We start from the raw sequence: 14,222 nt of genomic DNA, 5'->3' as shown, positions 1-14,222 counted from the left end.
AAAGTGCCTCGAACGGCCAGTCGCGCGACAATCCGCCTTTTTTCACGGGCCGACGGCGCATGCGCCCTGCCCTGGCGGATTAGTCGCGAAACGTTTTGGAAGGGTCGCGCGCGCGGCCGTGCGGCCCCATCTCGGGGAAACGTCCCCCGAAAAAAAAAAAAAAAAGCGCTCGGACGCGCGCTACTGGCAAGTAGTGCCGTGTACCGCGTTGAAACTCCACTGGTAGCTCGACGTCACTGCAGTACTGAAAGTGTGCGTAGCAAAGACTGGCTTTGGTACTGCGACGGGCTTTCTTGTCAACGGCACCGATAAAATCACCGTGCCTATACCATCGTTCGACCGAAACCCGCGCGATAGGCCGTCGAACCGATAACGCGATAGCCGCAACGCCTTCGTTGGTATATATATATATATATATATATATATAAATAATCGCGCTCAAAGTGAGTCAAAACATGCCTACGAAGTTGAAAGGTTGAAATGCGCAAGGCTTCGACCCTCTCAAGCCGTGCACATGAAGTTTCTTCTTCTTCTTCTTCTTTCTGGGGTTTTACGTGCCAAAACCAGTTTTGATTATGAGGCACGCCGTAGTGGAGGGCTCCGGAATAATTTCGACCACCTGGGGTTCTTTAACGTGCACTACAACGCAAGCACACGGGCGTTTTTGCATTTCGCCTCCATCGAAATGCGGCCGCCGGGGCCGGGATTCGATCCCGCGACCTCGGGCTCAGCAGCGCAACGCCTTAGCTGACTAAGCCACCCCGGCGGGTGGGCACATGAAGTTTGAGCCAATGTTGATTTCAGCGAAGCTTAGGCCTGGCTCCGTCGAGTTCGTGCACCCGCTACCGGCGGACCTGTACTGAAAAGTCAGCAAGTTAGGACGAAGGAAACTGCTTTTATAGTCCAATTCTAGACTTAGCGATTTGAAATAAACTACCCTTCGCTTCGATCGCCGCGTACACAATAAGCTGCAAGCGGGGACACAGCGCTGTGCCCAACGCCTTTGCCAACATCTGTAGGTCACCGTTCCCGTAGGCTGCCACTCGTATTCGCAACGTAGATGGGTCGGTTTGTACGAGTTGGTATGCTCACGCATTTCTTAATTCGTGAGATGTAATGTTCATTTCTGCGTCAAACGCTAAACAAGAGACGGTACATTCGGTACAGCAGCATAAACAGCCGCCTCGCTCAGTTATATACCAACGGTGTCAGCGATGGCATCCGCGTTCTTGCGGGAGAACAACACGGCCTTTAAATGAGCGCTTATGTGAGCACATTTTTCTCTAATAATGCTTTATGACACGCGCAAACTAAGTATGATGAAGTTAAAGAAAAGCGAAAATCAGTAATAAATTAACAGCCCGATATTTGTAACTGGATCACAGTCGCCGTTGAGTAGCTCAGGCGCTCATACTGACTCGTCTCACGATCGAATAACGCGGCTCATATGAGCACGTATGTGTGTTTTATTCGATGTTTTGACTTTTTTTTTCATATCAGCGATGCACCTTTTCCCAATTTTTGACGCTAACAACGATCTGTGGCTGTAGATGTCGATGTAAACAAGCGCACCGCTTTGCTAAATCCGACGCGGAATGCTGCGCGCTCGAAAACTTCTTATTTATGCAAAATGTCTAAAGAATGTGCAAAAAGAATTGAAAGAAAAGCGAGGTGCAAGTGCAGGAGTCAGCGACAACAAACTCCAAAGCAGCCGGGCCGGCAGAGGGTACTCAGCGTACCTTTAGAGGCCACACTATAAACAAATCAGCGCTATCACGCCTGCTCACCCTATATATATAGTTGGTGAGTGATACATGGCTTCCAGCAACGACACGCTGTCCCACAGAAGCCATTAATTATTATTCGCGGTCCACGAAATGCACAACCGATGCGCACTCAACAAGGGCGCAGGTTCACAAATCAACCGGCGAAAGCCCTGGCACCCTACCAAAACGTTTCCGGTAGCGTCCGGCAGAGGGCAGAACAGGAAAATGAAAAAGGCGGATTTTGCGTGTGTTCGCGGATATATATATATATATATATATATATATATATATATATATATATATATATATATATATTAGGCTTAAATATACAGAGTGGGAACATACCATATCAAGGCGTTTCGCACTCTGTGGCGATCAATAAAAGTGCGTCATCCTTTGGAACAGAAAACAGGTTGTTCTAACGTATATTCTGCTTGCTTCAGCGGCTTAACATATACGCGCAGTAAGTTGAAGTATAGCCGCGTGAAAACTTCTATGAGCAATGAAGCGTGACTCATACACTCATGTTGCGGGCCTGCCACTTTCCAAAATCCGGGCTTCCAGCTGCGTGTCGTGCGTCGTCTCTGGATAGGCTATTGTGTAAAAGCCCACGACGAGTGGCGAAAATGTTGGATTGTCAAACACTGTGACGTCATAATATTGTATACTTGGTGCCTATTTTCCCGACGTGTTTGAACCCGCCGTTTAAGTAGTGTCCAGAAATTTTCCCGAGAACGAAAGTCCAGAGAAACTTTTGCAAAACCATCCCTACAACGGCTGAGGGAGCTACGCATTACTTCATTGATGGTTCCGATGCTTGTTTCGAGGCTGTTCTTTATTGAAACGTATGCTGTTCTATGTGTTGCATGGGTGATTTCAATGAATGTATTCACTGTTCGCCTCACTCTTGTAGCCGCTGCCTTACGGGGGTATGAGGCATTGCATTTTTTACTTGCTTACGGGGGTGTGAGATACTGCATTTTTGCTTGCTTACGGAAGTATGAGCCATTGCTTATGATTGTGGATGCTTGTTTTGAGCTTGTTATTTAATAAAACGTACACTGTTCTGTACGTTGTATGCGGGATTCCAATGTATGTATGCACTGCTCGCTTGACTTTGCTGAGTGCTTGTACCCTCTGCATTACGAGGGGGATGAGTCATTGCATTTTTGCTTGCTAATGAGTGTATGGGCCATTACTGATGATGATAATTTTTCTTCATGGGCCGGACACGAAAAATGCCGACCACCGAGAGGCTAACAGCTTCGCTGTAATGTTGGCGCGGCCATACTCTAAGTAACAGATCGCTCATGCGTTCAAAATTCATCAAATCGATTAAATAGTGTTTTCTGACCTCCCCAAGCCAATATAATGAAAATGCTCAACATCCACAAGTTAGAGCACGGGCTTTGAAGCAGAAGCGATCACTATGCCACTTTACTACATTAAGTCTGCGATTTGTTCCGATAGCCACGATGCAAGCCTCGCTTATTAAGCTCTGGAGCTGCGCCAACAATTCACCTTGGACTAAGGGCGTTGGGTTCCTACCGAAACATGTTTCTTATCAATATTACCATAATAATTTTCGTCGCTGTCAACGTGCCAAACCTACCGAAATAATTCTTATCAACGTACCAAAATTAACCTTACACATGTTATTTTTATCGGTAACGCCAGCTGCGTTAAACACGCGTCACAAGTGATCTTTGAGCGACGTATTTTTATTCTCATTAGTAGTCTCTGTGCAGCCACGCCGAAACGCTTCCGTGTTTTTGTTTCCGCATAATCGTTCATTGCGCGAGACCTTTTCGTCGACTTCGCCTCATTTTGCCGTCTTCTCGCTTTTCCAGGTTCGTGATCGCAGCCCTTCGTAATGACCAGAGAGCGCCGGGCTTCTGTCACATTGGTAAGAAAATTATTGCGATCATTCTCTCTCTTTCCTTAATTTTTAGTTTTTACTCTGTAGGCTGTGTACGCCGTTCATGCGAAGTTGGACTTCGCCGGCAAGTCGAGAACAACAATAAAGCTCCGATAGGACCTACCCTCTTCAGTGGTCCTATGGCCTTGTAAAGCTATGTCGAGTTGCACGTCGGTTCGGTGTCGCGTTGTGACTACTGCTTGCGACTACTGCTTGTGACTACTACTGACTACAACTGCTTCGGGGAACCGTTGTGATTACGCTAATGTTACTTGCTTAAGAAATATAAAGCGACGCTATCTAGCGAACCCTGCCGGATTTGATGACGGTGGCTGCTGGATGTGTCTACTGGTAATGTCTTGCCGAACACTTCATACACAGCACAGCCCTTTTGCAACCAATTGGTCCTAAATGTAGCCTCATCTGGCTACTACTCCTACAGATGTACTAGTGACCAACTCTGTTCTCTACAGTGTCTCGCAGTGTAACGACACACAGCATCTTAGTATTCTCACTGCAGCAAATACACGCATTCAAGCGCGAGTTTCCTCCCATGCCTTCTTCCCTGAGGTGTGTCGCGTCGGTAAGGCCGAATTCTTGCCAAAATATGTGGGCCAGTCCGGGCGATACGTCTATAGTAAACTCGGCTGATCCCGGAGATGCTGAAATGTGGGTCTATCACGGAGGCCACCGTGTGTTATGCGCGGTCGCGTGGATCGCGTGGGTCGCGTGATGGCGGTTTCCGCATCTTGCTGATTTGCTGGGAAGGCACGTAATGGCTACTGCTGCAAAAAGTTTTGCAGAAGTTGAACCGTTTTCGAGTACCTGATTGCCCGCTTCACGAAAGCTTCACTTCCCAAAGGTTCTGAAATGTGTGTTGGATATGCGTAACAGTGCGCACATATAGCTGTCTCTGCAGAACTCTACTTACGCACTAGGGAACTGGCGCTGTGGCATTTCTAGCGTCCGATTTTTTGCACTTATTTGTGTTCTTTTCCTGGCACCCAGATTTTAGTTTTCTGCATGTGGTCTATTCACGACTCCTCGAGACAATGCAGATCTTGCGGCCGCTATAGCAAAGCAGTATCCGACCTGCTTCCTAATTTCCTCATCTTCTTTCTTACCTTGAAGTAACTAATAAAGTTATATTTAATAACAACCATTATCCGGACTCGTATTCATAAGTCTGTTGCGTAGCAACGGTTTCCCGCGACTCGTGATATCGATCGGCGCGATACCTAGATCATCCCCACGGCGATGGCTAGTCGCTGGCGGCCCTTGCGCATTTTTCAGGCATTATATTCGCAAAGCGTTCTTGCAACTTACTATTCTGGTCAAGCCGTCGTGAGAAACATGTAAAAAATAACAAAGCTGTTTCGACGCTCACCTAGAGCGTTAGAGAAAAGCGCCTTCACAGCGACCACGACGCATCGGTCAGCGTACCCCACTGAAACCCTTACGTCTTTGTGGTTTCGAGATGCTAAAATATTCATCCACCTCTCGGCACCGTGTGCAATAAAAGGATTCACATATATACAAAAGGCAACGCACCAACACCGTATCTATATTCTGGCCTGTCGACAGGCAGTTCTTTAAAGGACGTTGCCATGGCTCTTCGTTTTCTTTGAGATTTCTCTTCACCACAATCTTTTGACCAGCAGGGACTTCGTATTCTTTCGCTGCCGCTCATTTCATGCGTATGTTTACTTGGGGGCATTCTAAGCGTCATCGCGGAATAGTGCATTTCTTTTTTCTTTTACAGTTTTAGTGCTCTGCTCTGCTTCCGCTTGTTGCGCTCCGCTCGGGAGTTGTTCCTTGTTTCGTCATCCACAACAACCAGGAAGCATTACGCCGATTGCATGGATGCTGCGGCTGCCTTAGCGCACGGCCTCGCCGACTGTATACTGCCTTCCATAAACTCGTTCACTCAAACACATCTTCCTTCTTTGCTTTTTTATTATGCTTTCACATGTGGTCCCGACGCACGTCTGCTTATTGAGCCCCTTTTACGGCGGTTTAAACTTTGTGGCGGCCTAAACGCTGCCCTTCCCTTCCAGATTCCGGAATGCACGCCTCACTAGCCACGTAGTGAGCGCAAGGCACTTGAATCCTTAACAGTCTCTCGATTTACATTGAGAGAAAACAGTTCATAAGGGAGAATAGCTCGCGTGCTTACGCGAAGTACCCACTCATCGTCTTTGAGGCTGTAAGGCTGTAGACGGAAACTTATTACGAGCCTTTGTAGTGACTATTTCTCCCGACTTCTCACTCGAAAAATATGTGAACAGCGTGAGACGTTGTTTTTGTTTTTATTTAGCTAAGAAAATAAAAGCGAACGGCATCGACGAAACACTACTTCGGAACGCTCGGCAAGAAATTCGAAGACGAGTCTTAAAATAACACAAAAGCACTTTCCATCCGTCGTTTAAGGCGCCAGATGGCGTAATAGCAGAGGCCAGCTTCTTGAAGCCTGCTTCTCGATTTCGTAGCGGAACCACCAATGCCTGCGGCAGCCAGCAGCGGGGCCGATTTAGAATTCGGGCGTGAAGCAGCAAGGCTGATCGGCGAGATAGCGGGAAGCACTAACAGGTAAAATAGTCGACGTCAACATCGAACGCGGCAAAACTCGCCGACCGTAAATTTAATGGTACGCTGCGAGAGCTCCGCATCGTTCACAGTTAGCTTCAGGTTTGTTGTCTTTTAAATTGTGCAGTGATCGCGTAGGCTCCTTTCCTAAATTTGGCAGGAGACGATAACCATTTTCAAAGTAAACACGGATAGTTTAATGTACAGCAGGCGTTAGGTGCAATGAATACACTACCGAGCGTGAATTCTTGATACCATGAGCTCTGACACCATCAGTCGCAAACTTCGTCGGCAAGCGTGGTGAGCGCTAACGCTTAGTGTATGCTAACACTCAGTGTACGTTGCGTACAAATACTTCGATCGCCAGTCTATGTCTTAGTTGTCGCTTTGCCGGTGCCTATGGTGTCCTTATGTGGTCTTGGTTGTGTTGTAATTTTCTACGCTTTAAGTGATCTCGACAGTAGCGTTAGCCTATAGTTCAATTTCGGTGATGTTTCTGAACGGCAGCAGGCTCTTACATTCCGTGAATTTCGTTTCTCCAACTATCTCGTGTCAGGCAGCACCGCGACGCTATACACATCATACAAAGGAATCCTTGAATGTTTGTAAACGCATTCTCAGATCATATTTTCATGCAATTCAAGTACGTTGTATGCAATACCACTTTCGCTGGCCTCCGCGGCATCATATACTGCAGTGGTTAGCATATTCATGAATAGACGGGAAGCACAAATGTAAGAGGAAATAAACAATTGCACAATGGGCCATAGCCCATACATACGCTCGGCGCCGAAGCCCACGCAGCAATCAACCTTTTTCGACTGTGCTGCTTGCTTTAGTTTCCTCTGAGTCAAAATTTTTCGTCTTTCTCTAACTAAGCGTCGATTGGGCTTCCTCGTTGACTTATTTGAACCTAGTTCATGCACTCTGCTCTCTTTCTTTTATCATATATTTTTTGCCTGTCCTATTGCTACTGTGAGAGGAAAAGCAATAATGCGTGCCACTCAGTAGAGGTGACAGAGAGTTACCTCTAAACTGGACGTCAACTAGCTGCGACAGATGTTGCATCAGGCACGGCTGGTGGAGAACGTGTGTTTTTGAAAGTAAGCAATAAGGTACCGAGGAGCAGATGTCATAGTTACTCAGAATACAATGGCTCTGTCGGAAGAAAAATTGTGCACCTCAAATTTAGGTTTTTGAAGTGAAGTTTATTTTGACGATGTACGCGTTTGTTTTGGTGGGTAATATTGTGAAAGCTCTTTCGTCTGACTGGTTACTTTGAAGTGCCGTTTGATAAAGTGCCATTCTACTCTAGTTCTATCACTGCTTTTTTGGTTCAAAGATCTGAGTGCCAGAGTTACTTCTGCAAAAATATTTTCAAATTCTGTCCACTGAGCCTTCTCAAGTGAGGTTCATAGAAACCTCAGTATCTACATTGAGAAATAAACGAAGCGCAAATTTTTTGGAGCACGCCAGTCGCGAAGAAAGGAACTTCAAAATTTTCCGCCGCGACTTCGTCTATCTCATACAGCTTTCACGTGCGATGTGCACATTTTGATATCAGCAGCACTTAAACTTGCAGTTCTACAAGCCTACAGTAGTGAATCGGTGATTAAATCGCTCTTTCGGGGCTCCTATATGTTTCGAGATCCTTTGAGGCCATGTGATAAACGAGAAGAAGGGGTACCAAGGGGCTAGATTTTCGTTAGTCTTAACTTATGAAGCCAGCAGATAATGAAGCCACGGAAAGCATAGGGGAAGCTATTGGTTCTTTCTAAGTGAAGTGTAAAAATGACAAGCTGAAAAGAAACTGCACTAAATACCAAACTTGCCACCGGTGGGAGCCTAACCCACAACCAGTGGTGCACCGACGGGGGTGGGATTTCGGGTGTTGTAACCCCCCCCCGCGTCCAGCCCCACCAGTCCAACGTGTACCTTCAGTGCTCTGTTCACATTGTCATCACACTTAAAGAAGTGGCTTGAGGTTGAATTTTCCGGATGAAGAAAATAGCGGTATTGTATGTATTCAGTCACTCTTAATTTACTGCGAGTAAAACGCTGAAGAAAGCAACATCGCCATCATCCTTGGTGTCATTATATTATATTTACTGGGCATTTTATTTGCTGTTGGATTCCTCTGGCTAAAGCAAGGAAATTGCATATTATGCAAAGTGCTTGCAAAGTGCTTGCAATCATCAGCCTATGTTTATGTCCACTGCAGGACGAAGGCCTGTCCCTGCGATCTCCAATTACCCCTGTCTTGAGCTAGCGTATTCCAACTTGCGCCTGCTTATGATGTACACGGGCGCAAAGCTGAGAAGCCCGTCTATGACAGCTACCACCGCAAAAAAATAAATAAAAAGAAAACGTGGAGAAAACGACATTGACGCATTTGCTCGAATGGTATACTCCGCACACAAAGAACAACACATACTCATAACGGATCGGGGCTCCTCGCTACAGCATGATGAAAAAAAAGAACAATAATAAAAACAGAAAAAAAAGAAAAATAAAGCTACATCTAAGCACAGGTAGCAGTCTTCATGTGCGTGGGAAACTGCGGATGGTTCGTGAAGGTTCTGCCTGCGGGGGGTTGCTTTCGCTTTACTATGGTGCCGATCTTTCTCAGTTACACCCTAAAGCGATCGTCGGCAAGTTTCCATCGGCCATCTGTCCTTTCATGTTGGAAGTGACGTTATCTTGTTGTGTGTTTTTTTTTTTTTTTGATGCTGCCAAATAGCAACGTGAGAGATGATGCCTCCACAAAACGCGGATTTTCGAGATTGAGTTTTCTTGTCAGAAAAACGCTCGCGCCGCTCGCGTTCCCGGTAGAGTTATTTCGAGGCACGTCTTTCTCACGCGCCGAAAGATACCGAGCTCGATAAAAATTTTTAAAAATGCAGGTGGGGTTGAAAGGATGCCGCCCGTAATGCACTCTCCACTACTCCTCACGTTTATTTTGCTTTTGTTTATCAGTCAAGAAAAGCGACCTTCTATTCGATTGCTCTGTCTCCCATTATTGAGCCGTTCTTGCACGGTATTTGTCGAGCTTGCTGCACAACCCGCATAGCACGATGTAAAGCTGTTCTGTAGAGGAACAGGTGACAAAGGATTTCCTCCCTACTTACTTGGTCTGTTGCTATAGGCTCAACTTTAAGACTATAGTGCCAAGCGGATTTTGCCCTCTGAAGATGCGAACTTTTGAAGAAAAGAAGGAAAAACGCGGAACGCCCCATACTGTTCGTTAATTGTGGCGCTGCTGTTTACACGCAACTTGGATGTCGTATTTAAAAGTATTATTTTCTCCATATGCTATAATTCCGATTGGCTGGTGTGCATTTGACCTTGTGCAGGGTTCATGCATCTCTAGAAGCATACGGTATTAAATATTTGGCATTCTAGCGTTCTGTGTTGATATTTATATTTTATTTTGAAATGCTACGCACCACTTGGTTTGCCGTTTCCTTTAGTTCAAGCTCATTATTGTGGCTTCCCGGTGTAGTCCAGTCCTCGTGTGACCGTCAAGTGCACAGACGGGAGTCTTTTCAAATGTTTTGCATTGTAGCCAGTTTCAACGTGTTTGTTAAAAAAAACGTCTGGAAGCACAAACACTTGCATCTTCTGCTCTTTTCCCTTTTTTAGCATTGCTACCGGCAATACAAGCGCTCCAAGCTGGATTTTGCAGCCCGATGGACACTTGCGATATTGTGCGCATTTTGCGCAAAGAAGCTTGTTTTTTAGAAGACGGCACTTTTCACTGTGATAATTTTCTCCTGTCGAAGTAAAGAAGTTCCAGTAAAAGGAATCACTAAAATCTGCTGGAATTTTTTTTCATGTAACGAAAACAGGCGGAAGGCTTTATTACATTATATATAGCGATGCCACGACCCATTCAATTATTCTATTTGTGAATAATTGCCAATAGATTTCGCTTTTGATGTTCATAAAACGGTGGAAACAGGGTAACGAGACGGGCGCTTCTTGCGAACGGTGTTCGTGGTTCACCTCCTGATTGATTTGTGCAGCATATCCGTGGTTATTACGTAATATATCTGTGATGCCGTCCAAGTTAAACTGTTTCTTTATCTTTCTTTTTTACGACTGATATTCGACGGACGCTGAATGTGGTTCCTCTTTAGACATGCGTAACGTGCAGGCGTCTGATAGTAAAATTTTATTTGGAAAGGCTACTGTGCGTACAGTCGTTAAGTTACGGTGCGTGACATAGTGCATGAAGTAATAGAGATAAACCACTTACCATGAGCAATGCGTATCCATCCACTTCAAACCGGGCTGATTCAATACGTAAACGTATTTAAATCCGTCGCCCAAACATTCATGGTAATGACTTACAAATGAACAACGCCGACGTTTCAGCTTGCTGTCAACTGGAGATTGTGCAATTTGAATGCTCGCGAACAATAATTTGTGTGCGATAGCAGTGTTCAACGATAGGAAGAAACATTACATTTTCCTCTACAAGCCTCTGTCCCTCCCATATGAGAGAATTCATCATCTTACCCCAGTGAGGAGTAGCAGACTTGATACACGACCTTACTCTCCTCCTCTCGTTTCATTAAAACCTTCTCCTCCCTCTTGCTGATTCTATCTGTAGTCACCGCAAAACGCAAGCCGGTACAGCCCAATAGCTCGTCTTATAATGCGCACGGACTCAGTTAATATTATCTGCATGAGTGTTCGCGATCTAGGTATAATGGTAAATGCGAGCTGCGTAAACGACTGAGAGTGGACTAAAGAAAAGAGCTCCCAAGGACGTAAAATATGTAATCAAGCAGCTTACAGGTGCACTTCACTATGTCACCCACCGCGGTGGCTTAGAATCTGTAGCACCCTGCTTCTCTTACAAGGTGGTCGGGGGTTCTTTTCCTACATGGGAACGAAGGGTGCGGTCAAATAGCGATAGACCCGAAAAAAACATGCTCGAGTGTTTGAAGGTTCGTGAGATAACATTGTGTAGCCTCGCACTATAATGTATATTGCCAACTTTTTGACTAAGGTGAAGCAGGTTAGACGGGTCAAAGCAGGGCAAGATAATGCTGGTCCCGTCCGTCTCGCCTTCCTTGGTCCGGTCCATCGCGCTTCACCGTAGTCAAATAGGAATCACCAATTTTGCCAAAATTCCGCTGTTCTAAATTATATGCCCTCTACCCACGTGTAGGGCAGCTGACAAAGCAAAGTTAGTTAAGCTCCCAGCCTTTCATTCCGAGATGATTCTTCGCGACGTTCTAAATAATGCTGTGAAAGCTCTCTATTCTTGCTGCGCAAACATGCAGTGAAAAAGTAAGAGTTTGTTATTTGTACCCGTCCCGGAAGGTCAAATGAAATGCTATCTATAGCGTTGAGAATTTTTGCAGAAATATGCATAAACAAACTGTGGTACGAAGCGAGAACATCATGGTGTAAAGGCTGCACTGAATATATATACATGTATGTTACACATACATCCCACGCAAAAGTTTGACATCACATCATCCTCCATTTTATCCCCTTTTTTGAATTTATTCTTTTTATGTTGATCCGTACATTTTTTCTAATTTTCAGGACTCAAAGCGCCTTCGCCCTTATATAAGTGAAATGAAGTACCAAGAGGTACTTGTTTCCAACCTCTCCATCTGATCCCACAGCTAAATATATCTATATACATATTTATAATGGGTAAAAAAGAAAAGGAACAAAGCTAATCACATGAACTACATGAGAAAAATCTTGCTAAGTGAAAACACATTCGCCTGCGTAAGAAGGTGCACTTCTAAATAGAAATGTCTCGCTTTTAGAGTTCGTTAATAAACATATACTTATAAGCATACCACTCTATGAGGACATAAACACACACCTGATGCGATCATTATATTCGCTAGTGCAGGCTTCAGGAGGAAGAGAGAAACAATCTATTTTAGTGCAAGCACACGGAATGATTCGAAATGAGAGCCGCGAAGCTTGGCGTAAGGTACAGTGCTCTTAGAAGGATGTTCTTCCTATGAGCAAAGGTTGTAAATTACAATCAGTCACCTTGTCGTTGACATCAGCAGGGAAAAATAATGACCACTTACTGAATTTTCGCCTCTGCTTTTTTTTAAAGCGAATATAGCTTTCTTTGGCTCATTGGCCCGCGTTCGTGGTAGGTGGCCAAGCTCACTCGTCTGAGGCCACAGACCCTACTTTTTTTATTTTCATATAATTATTTCCGCCTTCTCCTCTGGCGCAACCGTGTTGCGGGTCACGTTGACCACCAAACGCCACACAGGGCGTAGAAGAGCTTTGTGGCTTCTGAAGGAGGATATTCTGTGGTTGACATAGTGGCGCTGTGACGTGTTTCTCCCGCGTTCGAGTGATTTTGTCGAACCTGGGAATTCACTTCTGCTTGAAGTGCACTGAAAGTGCTGGACGCCTCAAGCGCAGGGCTTGAATCTCTCGAATAGAGACATGGCCAACCATCACCCATCCTTTCGAGAAGAAGTTAAGGCAGCGTCAATCATCCAGTGAAATGCACGAGAACTAAAATCACGCCTTTCAGACTTTCATCAGTTCATATACACTAATATGTTCCTAATCATTGCGATATGTGAGCCTAACGTATCAAAACCAGTCAGATTATCTGGATATGAAGCTAATATGCCCACAACAACTGGCTCACGGAGCAAATTAGTCGTTTTTATTCGTCGTGAACTCACCTATGTTCGCCGGCCGATTCCACCTCACGATGACGATATGTTTGCCAAACAGTTAAAAAGGGCAAAGTCATGTTCACACTTGTAGGCGTTTATATATCGCCTTCAAGTAAGTTTAATTCACAGAGATTAACAAAGATTTCGGCGGTGTGTACGGCTCCATGGGTCATAATCGGAGGTTTTAATGTGCACCATATGGCATGGGGAAGCACAACGACAAATGTAAGAGGACCAAGTCTACCAAACTTCCCTGCAACCATGGCCTTTCGCATCTGAATGACGGCAGCCCAACGTTCCTACGAGGCGTGAATTATGGCAGCTGTCTTGACCTAGCTTTCGTATCCAGGTCTTTCACAAGATGCGTTAAATGGTTTTTGGATATCAAGACACACGCGAGTGATCACATTCCCACGTACCTTGTCATCAAATAGATGTCTAAGTCCTTCCCATGGAACACTAATCGAATTATTTGACTGCACTACTTTTACCTCTGCCATGGAAGATACCTGCCGAGAGGGCTTGTCCTCTGGATTAAAAGAAAGAATGAAGTGTGCAATGGGAGACGCCAGGCGCACGGTCAGTTTCGTCTAATCACATGGATTTGGATATAGAGCGGGAGCGTCTTCGTGCACTCCGTCGTCGTGCCGAAGGGTGATGCCGGCGCAGAAAATCCATCGATGACCTTAGGACAGCCAGACAACTACAAAAGAAAATCCAGCATCGCATGAATAGACTGGCATCTCGACGTTGGACAATGTTTTTCCAGTCACTAGACCCCCGGAAGCCACTTTCCTACATCTGCAGAACCTTACATGCTCTGCGTTCCCTCCCTGAACAACGCTTCCCATTGAAAGCGCTGGCGCTCTACCAGAGGCGGCTGGATGTTGATGTTGCTGAAGACTTTTGTGCAAGGATCGCTGGCCAGGCAACTGGTCCAGGCTCTCCAGCCCCCAATGACATCCCTGCTTCGCATGACTGCCGTATGGATCTTTCTTTCACAATGCAGGAACTTGAGGCGGTCCTTGCTTTATGCAGGCGTTCTTCTTTCCTGGGACCAGACGTAATAACATACCGCGCCTTGTGCAACCTGAGTGAATGCGCCCGGAGAGAACTATTAGGTTTTACAACGTATCCTGGCAAGATGGCATGGTTCCCGAAAAATGGAAGACAAGCTGCTTGGTCCCTCTCCTGAAGCACCACAAGTCTCCGCTTGAACTCACCTCATACCGCCCAATAACGCTGGCCAACTGTTTGGGAAAGACA

The 14,222-nt window shown here is 45.6% G+C and overlaps 1 protein-coding gene across 2 annotated transcripts in view; it reads left to right on the top strand.

The window, feature by feature from the left end:
- LOC119441784 (calcitonin gene-related peptide type 1 receptor-like) overlaps nucleotides 1-14,222 on the top strand; it is a 183,431-nt gene that overhangs the window by 148,035 nt on the left and 21,174 nt on the right. For both annotated transcript variants that reach the window (XM_037706399.2, XM_049661612.1), the window contains exon 3: nucleotides 3,617-3,672. In XM_037706399.2, the coding sequence (XP_037562327.1) occupies nucleotides 3,640-3,672 (33 nt within the window). In that variant the 5' untranslated portion in view covers nucleotides 3,617-3,639. The remainder of the gene's footprint in view (nucleotides 1-3,616; nucleotides 3,673-14,222) is intronic.

Source organism: Dermacentor silvarum, chromosome 2 (genome assembly GCF_013339745.2).
Source record: "Dermacentor silvarum isolate Dsil-2018 chromosome 2, BIME_Dsil_1.4, whole genome shotgun sequence".
NCBI lineage: Eukaryota > Metazoa > Arthropoda > Arachnida > Ixodida > Ixodidae > Dermacentor > Dermacentor silvarum.
Note: the sequence above shows the minus strand (reverse complement) of the source record. Positions and strands in the feature narration are given on the sequence as shown.